The sequence below is a fragment of the Petromyzon marinus genome, chromosome 71 (assembly GCF_048934315.1).
Source record: "Petromyzon marinus isolate PM22_M1 ecotype Great Lakes invasive population chromosome 71, UKy_Petmar_22M1.pri1.0, whole genome shotgun sequence".
Taxonomy (NCBI): domain Eukaryota; kingdom Metazoa; phylum Chordata; class Hyperoartia; order Petromyzontiformes; family Petromyzontidae; genus Petromyzon; species Petromyzon marinus.
This window is the reverse complement of record NC_133737.1, coordinates 4,246,633-4,264,487: the sequence shown is the minus strand read 5'-3', so window position 1 is coordinate 4,264,487 and position 17,855 is coordinate 4,246,633. Positions and strand designations below refer to the sequence as shown.

General features: G+C 43.0%; 2 protein-coding genes across 9 annotated transcripts in view; one reads left to right on the top strand and one right to left on the bottom strand.

Moving 5' to 3' along the window:
• The window catches only part of LOC116957235 (uncharacterized), a 479,173-nt gene that overhangs the window by 7,311 nt on the left and 454,007 nt on the right, over positions 1-17,855 (top strand). Inside the window, exons 1-3 of one of the 8 annotated variants that reach the window (XM_076055453.1) lie at positions 13,616-13,715; positions 14,150-14,225; positions 16,878-16,924. Coding sequence is in view for 1 of the 8 variants with exons in the window: in XM_032979277.2 (XP_032835168.2) it covers positions 7,052-7,767 (716 nt within the window). In the remaining 7 variants the exon portion in view is untranslated. Of the gene's footprint in view, positions 1-7,041; positions 7,768-13,606; positions 13,716-13,798; positions 13,817-14,149; positions 14,226-16,874; positions 17,007-17,855 lie in introns of those variants that run through there. The other 7 variants (XM_032979272.2, XM_076055452.1, XM_076055454.1 and 4 more) reach the window with 7 other exon arrangements.
• LOC142906828 (uncharacterized) overlaps positions 1-17,855 on the bottom strand; it is a 76,825-nt gene that overhangs the window by 22,557 nt on the left and 36,413 nt on the right. The gene's annotated exons all lie outside the window — the stretch shown is intronic.

Sequence of the window (17,855 nt, the reverse complement as noted above, 5' to 3'; positions counted from 1 at the left end):
ACATGGACTTAAACACACGCATGGACCTACACACACACACATATGGACTCAAACACACACACATCGACGTGCACAGCAATCCCCGATGATGGCACAGCTATCAGTATCGCAGCACTACGTATGAGTAAATAGCGGGACGTGAGCAATCGAAACAATAGAAATGCATTGAAGAAATAAGCAGAAATAAGTGTAAATTAAAGAGCAGCAGTACGCAGAGGTAAGTTGAGAAGCAGGCTACAGTCTAGATGATAGACTGTCAGTACGCCGACTCAATGACAAGCATCGCTACAGTCGACATAAAAAGCTGGCAATACGGGCAGCAGTTGAAAAAGCAGAATACAGTCAACATGAAAGGCTGGCAGTACACTGAGTGAGGTAAAGAAGCAGGCAACAAATTATAGACTGGCATACACTCATAATGGTCAAAAGGAAAATTAGCAGTGTAGATAATAGAGTGCCAGTGCACTGACGTGAATTAATCAACAGGCAGCAGGCCACATCACAGACTGGCAGTAGAGCGTCGCAGCATCATAAAAGCACAGCTAAAAAAGGGAATATTTAGCAACGTAATAATGAAAAATTTGTTTTGTGCACACAAACATTATGATTGTAATATCTGGCAACGTACTTGTTTAATAATAATAATAAACAATACTACAATAATGGTATATAAGCACTGTAATAATATCCATATCTACGGACTTCATAGCAGTAACTGCACGCATCGTGTTTGGGGGGAGGGGGCTTTGAGGACATCACACTGTGAAGAAACAGCCGCAGCGTTATGTGTATATTAATTGCATGTTAAACACGTAAAAGAAAATGTCCCCCGTGAGCTTGACCGAACGCGCATCACTTGGCAGGGTCCACCCCCACCACACAATTGTCGCCAGTTGGTACGGTCAAGCTCGTGCAATAAGTAAATAATTAAATAAGAATGGCACTAAATCGCTCATTTTACTAATTTAAAGTTTACAGATGGGAAAACAGAATAGCCTATTCCCACCGCGGGGCTTAGGGCGTACTGCCTGGCAATTTTTTTCGACGTAAAGCCCACCGTTCAAGAGCCAAATCCATCGCAAGCGCACGCACGGAGACTTTTATATATAAGACTAGCAGGAAGTACCCAGCGTTGCCCGGGCGAAAATTTAATTTCAAAACTTCTCTTAAAAACCTTATATACATACACAGATACTAAGCTATTGTGAAAGGCTGGTGGGCCGTTTGTCCATTTCTCCACCAACAAAATTATAATATGCTTGCACAAGTCCAAAAAGTTATAGAAAGTGTGGAGTAAATAGTTGATCTTAAAGGTTTCTGAAAATTGTCGACCCCCCCCCCCCCCGCTCAAAAAATATCTTTACCCCCACATAGGTATATATACCTACACACCCTACATACAACAGAGTAAGTAGTATCTATTCACTCTGTAGTTGTATCTACTGACTGTACACTTATCTACTGAGGCAGTAGTAGCAACTGACTGTGTAGTCGTATTTACTGACTGTAGTAACTACTGACCGTAGTAGTATTTACTGGACCTACAGTAGTATGTACCGACTCTATAGTAGTAACAACTAACTCTATAGTAGTATCCACTGACTATAGTAGTATCTACTAACTCTATAGCAGTATCTACTCACTCTATAGTAGTATCTACTGACTCTAGTAGCTACTCACCATAGTACAGTGGTACCTCGGTATACGTCGTTAATTCGTTCCAGAAGGTAGGACTGATGCCGAAAGTGACGTATGCCAAACAAATTTTTCCCATAAGAAATAAAGGGAAAGGAAATAATCCGTTCCAGAGTATAAGAAATTATATTTTATATGGAATATTAAACATTAATGGGGTTGTACAACATAATTTAGACACTACTTATTACTAAAATGCAAACATACATTAAAATGAATGCATAAATAAATACATACATTGAAATAAAAATAAAATTTAACATCACTTTACCTTGCTGAGAGGAGTTGATAGCCTACGAGGATGGTGGTGAGGAAGAGGAGGAGATGTTATTTTTTGGAAGGAGAGTCCCCTTCCATGAAAACTTCAGGAAGCTGAAATTCTGAGGGTTTTTCTCTTTTTCTTTTCTGTCTTTTATCTTGACTTGGACCTGGTTGAGGCTCACCAGGTTTGAGTTTTACTAAAAACCTGTCCATTGAAGTTTGTTTTGCCTTCTTCTAAGAATGTTCCTGAAGTGTGACATTGTCTGGTCATTCCACACAATACTGTTACGGCTTGTTCGAGCTTTATTGGGGGTGGAGTATACGTGGGTACTGTACGCGGTGACCCATACAAGTTCTAGCAAGCGCGTCGTATCTCAAGCTAGACGTCGTATCCCAGGACATTTTTTTCTCGTCAAAACACGACGTATTCCAAAGCGGGTGTATACCGAGGTATGACTGTAGTATCTACTGAGTGTATCGTAGTATTTACTGACTGTAGCAGTATTTACTGACTGTAGTGATATATACTGACGGTTTCAGTATCTACCAACTCGATAGCAGTATCTACTATCACTACAGCAGTGCATAATGGCTGTGATGGTACTTGCTATGACTACAGCAGTGCATACTGACTGTGATGGTACCTGCTATGATTACAGCAGTGCATACTGACTGTGGTGGTACCTGCTATGATTACAGCAGTGCATACTGACTGTGGTGGTATGCTATGATTACAGGAGTACATACTGTTGTGGTGGTACCTGCTATTACAGCAGTGCATATTGTGGTGGTACCTGCTATGATTACAGCAGTGCATACTGCTGTGGTGGTACCTGCTATGATTACAGCAGTGCATATTGTGGTGGTACCTGCTATGATTACAGCAGTGGATACCTACTGTGGTGGTACCTGCTTACACTACAGTAGTACATGCTGACTCTATCTTATATATAAAAGGCAAATTTGTGAATATGTATGTCTGTTCGAAATGTTTAGCGTACCGTGATGGAGGGGAGGAGGCCATGATGGCGTGGAGGATCCCGTGATACGCTTACTCATCTTTCACTGACTCACTCACACATCATACACTGACTCACTCACATCATTCACTCACACACACAACCACTGACCCATTCACTCATCATACACTAATTCACTCATCATACACTCACTCATCATACGCTGACTCACTCATCATACGCCGACTCACTCACACATCATACACTCATCATACGCTAACTCACTCATCGTACGCTGACTCACACATCATACACTCAAACAACCACTGACCCATTCACTAATCATACACTAATTCAGTCATCATACACGCATCATATGATGACTCACACATCATACACTCACACTACCACTGACTCACTCACACATCATACACTTGGAGTGTCATGCTGTCAGCTTTGGCTGCAAGTTTGGTTGTACATGTTATATACTTCGTTTATTGTTAAATGAGAATCACAGTTCCTATGATTACTGTTACATTGTTTTTAAAGCTTTATTTTGGTGATTTAGAAAACATGGTTAATCTATGTTATGGTTTGGTTTTTTCGGTAAAGTCACGTAGGTAAAATAAAATAGAACAATTAAATCACGACGTTTCGGAGGCAACACAAGCTTCCGTATTCAGGTGGAAGAGTCACAGCAGAATATGTGTCAAGTGCCCAGTTCCGAGACAACTTGGATTATATATATAGGTCGGGGGGGGGGAGCCAGAAAGGGACGTGGGTGGGTGGGAGGGCTGAGTTAGGTCATCCGATATACAAACATAGACACAACTTCAACCGAGAGGATGGTTTCAAATTGAGCAACCACTGGAAAGATGTTATAAACAAGTCAAACGTTAGCTGCCTTTTAATTGTACAGTCAGTTCCACTTCTCATCGCCACTGGGGGGACGTGGTACTGGCCACCCGCCCCCTCGTCCTGTATAAGCGCTATAATTTTAGTATCTACCGACCGTGATGAATTTACCTCAGCGTCGCGTGTAAATTTGTGTGCATTTTGAACGGAAATGAGAAATTCCCCCCCACCCTCCACCGATGACGTACGTGCGTTGCCAGGGGCAACCCCCCTGCAGCTTGGGTGGGGAAAGTAATTAAATAAATAAAGATCGCACAAAAACGCGATTTTAATCACTTTAAAGGTGACGGATGAGAAAACGGAGTAGCCTGTGCTAAGCAGGGGGCTCTGGACGTGCAGCCCGGCTATTTTTTTTCGGTTTAAACCCCACCGTCCGAGAACCAAATCCCTTGCAAGCGTGCGTACGCAGAGGGACAGAGGGACAGACAGACAAAGAATGCCTTTTATAGGTAAGATCTAAGAGATTAGCATGTCAATGTGAGACTGCTCCAGCAACCGGGGTTGTGCCAATGAGAAGATTAGCATGTCAATGTCAGAGAGCTGAGCAATTGGCCCAAAAGAGCCCGCAAGAGCAAGAGATACACATGGGGAGAGAGAGACACACAGAGAGAAAGACACTCAGAGAGTGACACACACAGACGGACAACCCATAAACAGAGAGGGACATCCACATAGAGAGACACACACAGAGACACACAGAGAGACAACCACAGAGAGAGAGAGACACACACAGAGACAACCACAGAGAGAGACACACACACAGAAAGAGAGACACAACCTAGAGAGACACAGACACAGAGAGAGAGACACAGAGACCCAAAGCGAGTATGAAACAGACACATACAGAGAGACACAAGCACATAGAGAGAGACACAGAGAGAGAGAGACACACCCAGAGAGACACACAGAGAGAAAGACACATAGATAGACACACAGAGAGTCAACAACAACCGCCATTTGCCACTAAGTGGCGGTGACGTCACCACGTCACTTGTGCCAGGCTATGTGCACCTTGAGGCCATGTGAAGTGTCGAACGCCCGCTGGCAGAAAGTCACAGAGCAGACGCAGATGCCACAGGTCGACTGACTGAGACGACTGGCTGATGCACCATCTGTGCCCCCTACTGCCAACTTGCTGTGCTTTAGCCACCCGGCGATCCGCTTGTTGTTGTGAGCGTCGCTCTTCTGCCCTCCGTTGTTGTTGGAGGGCGACTGCCTCTAACTGCCCAGTAGCGTCCTTTTCGAGCCTCCTCCACAGAGGCCGATCTTGACACCACTGGTACCAGTCATCGGCATGTCCACTCAGCTCCACATCCTCCTGTACCATATCACTCCATCTCTTCTCCAGGCCGTACCACGCCCACCCTGCCCCCTCGATCCGGCCGCACAATAGCTGTTTAGGCATGCGGTGGCTGGGCATGCAGGCTACATGACCCAGCCAACGGAGCCTTGCCTGCCGGAGGAGCTCACCGATGGGACTTTGTCCAGAACTTTCAAGGATTTGTGAGCCCCTCATACAATCCAGCCTGATTAAACCCAGGATGGATCGTAGGCAGGCCAGCTTAAATGTTTCTAACCGGCAAAGATGTTCCATTTAAGGGGGTCCACGTTTCACAAGCATAGAGAAGAGAGGGAATGACTGTGGCCGAGAAGACCCGAAGCTTCGTGTGGAGCGAGAGACCAGGTAGCGTCCACACAGTATTACGCAACCGGTGAAAAGATAATGCCGCTCGACTGATTCGGAGTGAGACCTCTGCTGTTAAACCAGAGCCGGTCATGAGCACACTGCCAAGGTATGGGAAACTCTCCACTCCACAACTGCTCTATCACCAAATGAGAGTTGTGGGGGTGGAGTGTCTGATGGTACAAAATACCCAGGCAGGTGCTTAGTTTTGGTGGGGCTGATGGTAAGGCCCCACCTCTTGGTGGCAAGCTCCAGGTTCAGCAGCAGCACCTCCAACTCCTCCTCTGAGCGAGCAGCAATTTCCAGATCTTCGGCATACAAAACGTGGTTGAACAATAGGGAGCCATCCCTTGACCGCACCCAGGCATCGATCAGCCTCCCATTGTATCTGTACCAGATGGAAATTCCTCCGGTGCAGCTTTTGAAGGCTTCACAAACTACGTGGTCAAAATAGATGTTAAATAATGTGGGAGCCAGAGGACATCCCTGTCGCAATCCAATGTGTACAGGGAATGGCTCTGGCTCCTTGCCACGTAGCTTTACCCGGGCCCGCTCACCATCATGAAGGTCCTTAATGATCGTGAGCAGAGGGTCAGGCACGAAGAACAACCCAGAGGCCAGGCCTACTGATGGTATCATAGGCCTTGTTGGAATTCCCTACACCTCTGCTGTAGCAGATGGACAGAAAATATGGCATCTGTGCAGGACCGCCCTTTCCTGAAACCGCATTGCGGCTCCGCAAGCTTCTCAGCGAGAGAGACACACACAGAGACACAGAGAGAGAAAGAGAGATACAGAGAGACAAACTGTTTGTCTCTGTGTGTCTCTGTGTGTATATCTCTTTGTTTCTCTGCGCATGTCTCTCTTCTTTGTGTCTCTCTCTGTGTGGGGGTTGTCTCCCTATGTGTGTGTCTCTCTCTCGGTGTCTCTCTGTGTGTGTCTCTCTCTCCATGTGTGTCTCTCTCTCCATGTGTATATCTTGCTCTTGTGGGTTTTTTGTTCCTGTTGCCCGGCTCTCTGACATTGACATGCTAATCTTCTCATTGGCACAACCCCCAGTTGCTGGAGCAGTCTCACATTCACATGCTAATCTTTTACATTTACGTACAAATTCCTTCTCTAGCTCCGCCCACTTACCCTTGGGTTGACCCCACCAAAATCCTACATGAACTTTTGTTGCAGCAGCTCTATCTCCTATGTCAGCAGTTCTTCTGCTGTGTTTGTTTCACCTGATGACGGTTGCTTGTGTTTTCTATCTACGTGACTTTACCGAAAGAACCAAAGAGTATGCATTCCTGCAGTCACAAAAGCTTCAAATAAAGATTTCCCTTATCGGTGTGTGCCTTAACAGCCCGTGTGATGAATTGGGAAATCTTTTTCACTATATCATGAATATATGAATAAGTATAGACGTGTAAGTCATGTGTAAATGTGTATATATGCATTCCTCTGTGCCTCGATACTGACATAGATGTTATGAAAAAAAAATTGTCTGCAGCTGACGTTCCTCTGATGCTTCCTCTGCAGAATTGGTCTGATGGAGCAAAGTCATTCAGCGCAGCTCGCTACAAAAAGGCAACAATGCGACCAGTATGCAAACAGCACGGATCGTACTGGAAGCTTGATACAACACCAGAGAATTCACACAGGAGAGAAACCCTTCAAGTGCTGTGTGTGTGGGAAGGAATTTTTAGATTCCTCTACTCTTAAAACACACAAGAGAACACACACAGGAGAGAAACCATTCAAGTGCACTGTGTGTGAGAAGACATTTGCAGGGTCATCAGTTCTTCAGAGCCACCAGAGAATACACACGGGAGAGAAACCCTTCAAGTGCACTGTGTGTGAGAAGACATTTGCACGGTCATCAGTTCTGCAGAGCCACCAAAGAACACACACGGGAAAGAAACCCTTCAGGTGCACTCTGTGTGGGAAGGCATTTGCAGAGTCATCACATCTTAAAAAACACAAGAGAACACATACAGGAGAGAAACCCTTCAAGTGCAATGTGTGTGGGAAGGCATTTTCAGATTCATCTACTCTTAAAACACACCAGAGAACACACACAGGAGAGAAACCATTCAAATGCACTGTGTGTGGGAAGGCGTTTGCACAGTCACCACATCTTATAACACACCAGAGAACACACACAGGAGATAAACCCTTCAAGTGCAGTGTGTGTGGGAAGGCATTTTCAGATTCATCGACTCTTAAAACACACCAGAGAACACACATAGGAGAGAAACCATTCAAGTGCACTGTGTGTCGGAAGTCATTTACACAGTCAGCACATCTTGTAACACACCAACGAACAGACAGGCATCAGAAGATCCACAAAGAGTGGAGTCTGAAATCTGCTTGTGAAAGTCAAAGTGCTGCAATGAGCCCATCCCTCGTGAAACAAAAACCAGAAGGAAATCCCAGCTTGGACACTTTGAAAGGTATTAAGGTGAAATGTGAAGAGGTGAAGGTTAAATGTGAAACAATGGTGAAATGTGAATCAATGATGGTGAAGATCGACGAAGTAAAGGTTAAATATGAAGATTCAACTCCAAAATCTGACCTTCACATCGATGGAGGCAACGTAAAGCAGGAGAATTCTGACTCTGAGGCAGAGCGAAGCAACTCCCAGCAGTTTGTGGAAGTGGAGGTGTGGCTGGACTTTTTAGACAATACAAAGTCAAGTGGAGACGTGGTAGATGTTTAAGCTTGAGACAATGAAACCCCAATAGATTCACCTTTGTCACAGGCCTTTAATGAAAAGATTGTGAAGTTGAACACTCAATTCTTAGGTTCAACCTGCAGCCTAAGAGCGGCCAGTATTTGTGGACCTGTGGGTTGGGTAGATGTCTAACCAGGTGCGAGAGCCAATAAGCTCCCAAGCTTTCACATGTTATAATGATTGCATTCATAAGGTGCTTGCTTAATTCCCTCAGTAGGGTGCGATAATTGACGTGTAATCTCCATTGTGTAATTTCTGGATAATGTTTGGAATTACCCAAATCTTGACCATGACAACGACATGCAATGACCTATGCGTTTTGAATGACACAATAGTATGTTTTACATCCACTGTTCAGCAGATGGTGCAAATTTTGGTTAATGTTCCTGGAGTAGCCAGGGGTGCCTGTCGGATTTGAACCTTGAATCTCTGCAATAAAAAGAGAATGCGCTACCACTTGGCTTTCCTCAATCTGAGTGTTGGCATGCCAGCCTGAATGTTTCTAACTGGCGCAGATGTTCCATTTAGAGGGGTCTACGTTTCACATGCCTGTAGAAGGGAGGGCATGACTGTGGCCGAGAAGACCCGAAGGTCCGTGCGGAGCGACAGACCAGGTAGCTTCCACTCAGCATTGTGCAGCTGATGATAAGATAATGCCGCCCGACTGATTCGGACCACCCACAGTGTACGCACATACTCAGTGCAGACATGTATTGTACACGCACACACACTGTATAAACAATAATGTTCACGTTGTTGAGCTCACGCACTCAAGAGAGGGAGCAATGGAAAAGGAATCTAAATAAACTACAACTCTAACCTTGCTCTCGCTCTGCGATGTCACCACTCCACATTACCTCATCGGCGTGAGACGTGGGGACGAGGTGTACCCCGCTAGTGACGTCATGTCGCCCCCAACATCCCTCCGCGCTCTTTAGCGTGACGTCACGTCTTGTAAGTCACTGCTTATTTCCGTTCCAGTAAAATCCATATTTGGCCAAAGCTACACCAAGTCACTAGCCCTGTCTTAACATAATTTATACAAAAACCGTCCCGTGTTCATTGCGACGGGTTAAACAGCCACTCCCCATTACTCGACAAGGGCTCACCTTATTAACATAATTGATTAAATTTTGATTTAAAGCTTTCGTGACTGCAGGGATTCATATTCTTGGCTCTTTTGGTAAAGTCACGTAGAAGGGAAACAATGAAATAATAAAAATATAAAACAACCTTATCCATTATTTTTCGTCTCCCTCCTCTTTTCCGAACATAGATGGACTCGTCCATCTGAACAAACTGTCAAATCGCTATCCGTGGTGCTAACGTCAAAAAACCGCCACTTTTTTCAAATTTTCTTGCTGTGGTTTTCACACCTGATGATGATTGCTTGTGGTGCAGTCGAAACGTCGTGAGAATTTTATTGTTTTATATTTTTATTATTTTATTGTTTCCCAAAAAGGTTTTTCGGTTAGATCGCGTTATTTATAAATGTGTCGTAACGCTCCACCACCCAACACGGCGAATCAGCTAAAAAGTGTCACGTTGACAAAAGACAAATAATTCACTACTTTAGCCCACCGGTGTGTTTTGAAGAGTGAATCCACAACATTTACAGTTTGAGTACGACGTTTCGCTGGTAATTACATCCAGCATCATCGGGCAATTCGCCAGAATGGTAAAGCCCTCGCTTGCTCCCGCTCTTAAATAGAGCAGCAGGGTGGCGTCATCATTTAACTCATTTCAGGTGCAGTGATTTGAGGCGGAGGGGGGGTTATTGTAATTATATAATCGATTGGTAATCAGTCAATAGTTAAGATTAGTAATGAGTTGTAGATTAGTAATAAGTTGTAATGTGTGTTATTGTGATTATATGCTACGTTAGTAATCCGTTAATTAGTATGTGTTTCCCCTATAAGGAATTGTAATATGTATTATTTAATAATACGCTTCCAAGCCGCACTAAGCCTGTAGCTGTCAGAGCGATTAATGTTATTTCTATTCCTCTCAATTTCAATGGATTCTCTAATTAGTCTTTGCCAGTAATAATTAGTTTTACACAACACTTCAACGTTATCAAAATCAATTGAGTGTCCTTGTTGACATGCATGTTCTGCCACTGCCGACAGTTGTGTTTGATATAATTTAATATTTCTTTGATGTTATTTTAGTCTTATGCTGATGTTACGTCCCGTCTGTCCAATATAGCATCTGCCACATAAACAATCCGATATACACCTTCTGTTGATAATTTAGGTAATGCGTCTTTAGTGCAAGATACTAGTTTTTGAATTTTGTGTACTGTACCAAATCTTACTGTAATGTTTTGCTTTTGAAAAACACGGGCTAATTTGTCAGTTACTCCTGAGATATATGAAATTTTTATTGTTTTAACAATCTAATCGCTTTCAGCAGTATTGCTTTGCGATCGTGATTTGGCATTCAGTCCTCTGTTAATTTGAGCATTATTGTAGCCATTCTGTCGTAGTGCTTCTTTAACGTGTTTGATCTCTCTCACTAGACTTTCACCATCTGACACTGTTTTAGCCCGATGTATGAGCGTCTTGATAAGAGAGGATTTCTGAGCTGGATGATGATGCGAATCTGCATTCAGATAGGCATCAGTGTGTGTTTGCTTTCTGTAAACGCTGTGTGTTATTTTACCGTTTAGGCCATGTCCAAGCAAAATATCTAGGAACGGGAGTGTTATTCACCTCCATTTCCATGGTGAACTGGATGGCCGGGTTTTGTGCATTGAGATGATTTATAAAATCATTAAGTGTATCTTTACCATGTGGCCAGACAACCAAAGTGTCATCCACATATCTAAAACAAAAAGATGGTTTTAATGTGCTCGAGACAAGTGCTCTTATTTCAAAGTTTTCCATGTACAAATTTACTATAGCAGGGGATAAAGGAGAGCCCATTGCTGCTAATAAAATATATTTTTTATTATTTTATTGTTTCCCTTCAACGTGACTTTACCGAAAGAGCTAAGAATATGAATTACTGCAGTCACGAAAGCTTTAAATCAAAAAGTAAGTGTTATTTAAACAGTGGTCAGCAAGTTTCGGAATATCTTTTGGTAAACCTGTATTCTTTACTAGTGTATCAAGTAATTTAAGCGATTCGTTCACTGGAACCTTAGTGATACACTTAATGATTTTATAAATAATCTCAATGCACAAAACCCGGCCATCCAGTTCACCATGGAAATGGAGGTGAATAACACACTCCCGTTCCTAGATATTTTGCTTGGACATGGCCTGAACGGTAAAATAACACAGCGTTTACAGAAAGCAAACGCACACTGATGCCTATCTGAATGCAGATTCGCATCATCATCCAGCTCAGAAATCCTCTCTTATCAAGACGCTCATACATCGGGCTAAGCCAGTGTCAGATGGTGAAAGTCTAGTGAGAGAGATCAAACACGTTAAAGAAGCACTACGACAGAATGGCTACAATAATGCTCAAATTAACAGAGCACTGAATGCCAAATCACGATCGCAAAGCAATACTGCTGAAAGCGATCAGATTGTTAAAACAATAAAAATTCCATATATCTCAGGAGTAACTGACAAATTATCCCGTGTTTTGCAAAAGCAAAACATTACAGTAAGATTTGGTACAGAACACAAAATTAAAAAACTAGTATCTTGCACTAAAGACGCATTACCTAAATTATCAACAGAAGGTGTATATCGGATCAATTGTTTATGTGGCAGATGCTATATTGGACAGACGGGACGTAACATCAGCATAAGACGAAAAGAACACCAAAGAAATATTAAATGATCTCAAACACAACTGTTGGCAGTGGCAGAACATGCTTGTCAACAAGGACACTCAATTGATTTTGATAACGTTGAAGTGTTGTGTAAAACGAATTATTACTGGCAAAGACTAATTAGAAAATCCATTGAAATTGAGAGGAATAGAAATAACTTTAATCGCTCTGACAGCTACAGGCTTAGTGCGGCTTGGAAGGGTATTATTAAATAATACATATTACAATTGCTTATAGGGAAAACACATACTAATTAACGGATTACTAACGTAGCATATAATCACAATAACACACATTACAACTAATTACTAATCTAGAACTCATTACTAATCATAACCATTGACTGATTACCAATCGATTATATAATTACAATAACTGCCTCAAATCACTGCACCTGAAATGAGTTAAATGGTGACGTCACCCTGCTGCTCTATTTAAGACCGGGAGCAAGGGAGGGCTTTACCATTCTGGTGAATTGTCCGATGATGCTGGATGTAATTACCAGCGAAACGTCGTACTCAAACTGTAAATGTTGTGGATTCACTCTTCAACACACCGGTGGGCTAAAGTAGTGAACTATTTGTCTTTTTCTTCTTTGGTTCTTTCGGTAAAGTCACGTAGAATGAGAATAAAATAATAAATTGATAAAATAAAATGACACAATAATCAATGTATTATTTTTTATTCTCATTCTATTTTATTCTCATTCTACGTGACTTTACCGAAAGAATCAAAGAAGATGAATCATTGCAGTCACGAAAGCTTTAAATCGAAATTTATTTGTCTTTTGTCAACGTGACACTTTTTTGCTGATTGGCCGTGTCGGGTGGTGGAGGGTTACGACACATTTATAAATAACGCGATCTAACCCAAAAACCTTTATTATGAATAATATTGGTCGCGAAAGCCTACGTGTTATTGTTTCCCTTCTACGTGACTTTACCGAAAGAACCAAGAATATAATTTATTCATATAGGAATAGGTTTAACCCTTTTAACTGGCACAAAAACTGACACCTTTATTCAAGGCATCATGTTTGCAAAAACCACAACACAAGCAGTCAGAATGCAAACAAAAAAGACAACTCTGATAATATGCACTGTCCTTGATTTTGATTGGTCCACACCCGAGACAGCTTTTCTTAGAGCCTAGTCTCCATTGGTGTTGGACCAGAAGACGCCAAAAGGCGTACAACTCAAAAACAGCGCACTATCAGAGTATTGAGGGCTCGGGGTGAGCATTTACATTATGAGACCTCCTTTGCCAGAAACAAGATATAGGAATAGGTTTTACCCTTTTAACTGGCACAAAAACTGACACCTTTATTCAAGGCATCATGTTTGCAATAACCACAACACAAGCAGTCAGAATGCAAACAGTGCATATTGCAGAAAGTGCATATTATCAGAGTTGTCTTTTTTGTTTGCATTCTGACTGCTTGTGTTGTGGTTTTTGCAAACATGATGCCTTGAATAAAGGTGTCAGTTTTTGTGCCAGTTAAAAGGGTTAAACCTATTCCTATATCTTGTTTCTGGCAAAGGAGGTCTCATAAAATAATTTATTCAGTTACACAGCCGTTTATGGGGGGAGCTTGTTATACCCCGCAAATGACGTCATGTCACCTCTTGCGGCGTGACGTCACGAGATACCAGGAGGGTGCCTCTCTCTGCGCGCGCACTGAGATCCGAGGTGAGAAGTTCACATCGTGGTGGTTGTTGTCGTGGCGGTTGTTGTTGTGGTGGTTGTTGTTGTGGTGGTTGTTGTTGTGGTGGTTGTTGTTGTTTACCCAGGTAGAGCGTCGCTCCTCTCTCTCGTAGGGACATCAATTGAGTAGCAGCGAGTATGGAATCGATGTCCGGGTTGGAACATTACAACGCGGGGCATAGCCGTGCGAGGCCTTGCCTCCTGCCCTCGCCTGATCGCATTTGCTTTAATTATCTGCTAAAGTTTAATTTGTCTTCACCTGGCTCACTACTTTGAACCACATTAAAAAAAATATTTCTACCCTTTTTATTTTACCAGGCAGAGCCCACTGAGCTCTTTTTAAGAAGCGACCTGCCCACAACAAAGTGGCTTATCAACGTGTGGAAATGTACGTGGTGATGTTGACTCTTAATGTGCAGGGAAAAACCGGAGGATCCGGAGGAAAGTCCACGGGGAGAGAGACACGCAAACTCCTGATTTACATCCATAATACAGGTTTGTTTGGGTTAGATCGCGTAAATATATAAATGTGTTGTTAAACCCGCCACCACCCGACACGGCCAACTAGTAAGGGTTGTCACGTAAACAGAACGTGGCCAATTGGTCACTCGTATAGCACACCGGTTGTGTGTTGGAGAGCCAAGCCACAACATTTACAGTAATTACAACTAGCGTCATCGGGCGACAGCCGAATATGTGTGTATTTTGTCACGGTTTTCTGGTTGTGTTATACAATCGTAGGGCTTGTTTGCTTCATAATGAGGACAGCTTTTAGATTCGTTACTCTTTGAGAGCTTCAGGATAGATGGTGTTTGATATTTTGCCATCTGGTGGGTTTAATCGAATGACAGAAAATTGGTGGCAGAGCTCTTTGCATCTCAAGAGATTGAAGCTGCCGTTTCACACCATGATCCTGAAGGCAATGAAGTCCATGACGGAAATCGTATTTTGTGTTGACAAGCCTGTTGCTGGGTCAGTTTGGCAAAGTAGGAAATTGTAGCCATCACCTTGCCAGAAAATCAGTGGACATTGAAGAGCATCATGGGGTCGTTGTTTTTCAATTCTGTTTAGGGTATTGTTCCTCAGTTGTAAGACGATGCCGCAAGTGCCATGTTATTCAGCAGTCAGAATGAAAGCGACTTCAGATGTTGATGCTGATGACATTTTTGCAATGCTGGTGAGCCTGTCTAGTATTATTCAGACATGCAAGTAGATCTGTGGTAATGTAGGTTGGTCATTAGGTAGTGGCAGCAGACTTCCAATGCGATTATGTACCTGGCACTGCACTTTAAATGTGGGTATGTAGCCAGATGTCGGGATGAGTTGGTTGGTGCCAAACCATGTAATGTGGAAGCATGAGTTCTATCTTTTATTGTTGTTTCAGAATTGGCTTGCATAGGCAGTGTTGGCAGGTATCAATATATGAATGTGCTCGGGATGGTCATGAATTGTAGGCAGCTGAACCATGGTGCTGTTGCAGCATAGCCCTGGAGGGTCTCCTTTCCATGTCATTGCATGGCAGTAGCTGCAAGAAGTAGACATGCAACCAAAGGCAACTAATGAATCAGAAGTGTAAATGAAGTGAGGAATGTATGGAAAAGAATACTTTTCCTTTTGGCTGCAGTTTTGGAACCTGGTTGCAGCCACTGTAGTGATGTTAGAAAGCTGCCTTGATTGGTGGTGCACTGGAGTTTGATTAGCTGTGGCAGCAGCCATTTGTGCTGTGTTAGTTCTCTGTGTAGCTTATTGCTGTTGAGATGCATTCGCTGTAGGTGCAGCCATCGCAGCACTGTCAGCATGCTGGCTTTTCTCTTGGTGTTCAAAAGTGTAATTATCAATAGCTGCAGCCATCACAGCACTTGTACGAATGGCATAAATTATTGTAATCGGCTTTGGTGAAGAGAAGCGCATCTTTTCCGCATGGAACATTATAAGTGGAGGTAAAAGTTAGTAAGCAGAAAAAAGAGTGAATAGTGATTGCGTGATTGAATGCTCTGGTGAGATTGTTAATGAAATGATAGTTGAATGTGTAATCATTTCATCATGGAACCTTCTTTTCCATTACTAAAATATGAGAATAGGTTTTCCCCTTTTTTTCTGGCAACAAAACAGGTGTTAAGATGTTAAAACACCAAACTGAATCATTTTACAAGGAATCATGTCTGCATTAACCACAATACTTGTGGTCAGAATGCAAACAAAAAACATACTCTGATAAAATATATGCATTGTCTTTGAAACTGATTGGTCCACAACAGAGACATCTTTCTTTTGAGCCTAGTTTCAAAACCGTCTTGAGACTAGGCTGAAAAGAAAGCTGTTCAAAAGAAAGCTGTCTCTGGTGTGGACCAATCAGTTTCAAAGACAATGCCAATATATTATCAGTGTTTTTTTGCATTCTGACCACAAGTATTGTGGTTAATGCAGACATGATTCCTTGTAAAAGGTTTCAGTTTAGTGTATTAACATCTCAACACCTGTTTTGTTGCCAGAAAAAAGGGGAAAACCTATTCTGTGTAATCATTGTAGAAATGTGGAGACATAGGCGCAAAGGAACGAAGTATAAGGCTATTAGTTGTTGGAGGGAGTAATTGTTTGTAGTGCTTGAAGTGGGTATGAATAGTATGTGTGTGGTGGTGTGGGTACGTATATCATTGGTTCTATTGGGTAAAGTCACCTGCGTGACTTTACCCAATAGAACCAAAGAGTATGGATCCTAGCAGTCACGAAAGCTTTAAATCTAGAACGTATATCATTATTTTAATGCAAGTGTGTATGGGCATGCTTTTTAGTCCTTACCAGGCTATGTAGACTTGATGTATTTAGTCGTAGCTGTAGTATAGCATCTATATTCTGTAGGAGTAGGTCGGTAGAATTGATATGTAGACATTTCAGAATAGTATATGTTATTTTAAAAATAAATATTCTGTGTGTGTTAGAGGTGAGCCATGCACGTGCAGAGAGGGCAGTAAGGAGCCAGAAGTGGATGAATTTGGCGGCAAAAACGCATGCCTGATAATCGGGAAGGATAACGTGGTAAATATGAGAAATATAGCAGTGCAGTGCAGACACTTATGTTATGGTGAGTGCTTAGAATTGTAGTATATGAAATTTCATAATGTGTTTGCGTGTGTGGGAAACCAGAAGTCGTGAAAATGCCCCTGGCTTTAACTCATCGCAAGAGAAACAGAGAGGTGGGTGGTGAGGAGCGAGGGGGGGGGATGCATCGGCGGGGGGTTGGAGTGTGCAAGTGTTACAGGTGTTGAAGATGAGCAGGTAAGCTAAAAATTGTGCGAAAAACACCAACTCACCCGTGAGTACACATGGAAAGTTTGGGGTGTGTAGGTTTCATGGTGTTGGTGGAATTTAGTTCACAAAAGCTCCCTGCACTTTTGCTTCATACAAATCTGTGAGTGTCCATCGCCAAGGTCTAGTCTGTCTGAGACCATCACTATCCCTGCCATACTGGAATCGCACCCACCCCTCACCCTTCATCCTGTGGATGGTGGGCGCACAGGATGGCACCATGTAGCCATTTCAGGCTGGGCCCGACCGTGTTATGTGGGTCACTCGGCCACGAGGCGCTTGTTGGTGAACACAACCCCCGGGCCTGGCTCCAGGGGTGATATCAATATAGAATATATGTAAGGATGGCCCACAATAGACTCCCCCTGGAACTCTACCAGGCACGTGTCACTGGGCGAAGACCCCGGGGCTGGCCCAGGAAACGCTGGCAGGACTATGTCACTCGGCTGACCTGGGAATGCTTGGGAATTCCCCACGGTGAGCTAAAGTCTGTTGCCAGGGAAAGGGAGGCCTGGACCGCCAAACTCAACATGCTGCCACTGCGATCCTTACCAGGACAAGCCGGATTTAGAATGGAACGAACGAACGAACAAAGCTGTGATTTTTCTTGGCCAGAGATATTACTCCTTTCTCTGTGGATACAAAATATGAACTTATTTAAATGACCGTCTGTTGGCTTATACCATGAAGGCCGGCCTACCTATGATCCATCCTCTTTTGATCCAGAATATGTATTAGAAGCTTACAGATGCTTAGAAATCAATAGAATTTAATCGGTGATTCTTTTTGGCAGGCGAGGCTGCATTGGTTCTGTCATGA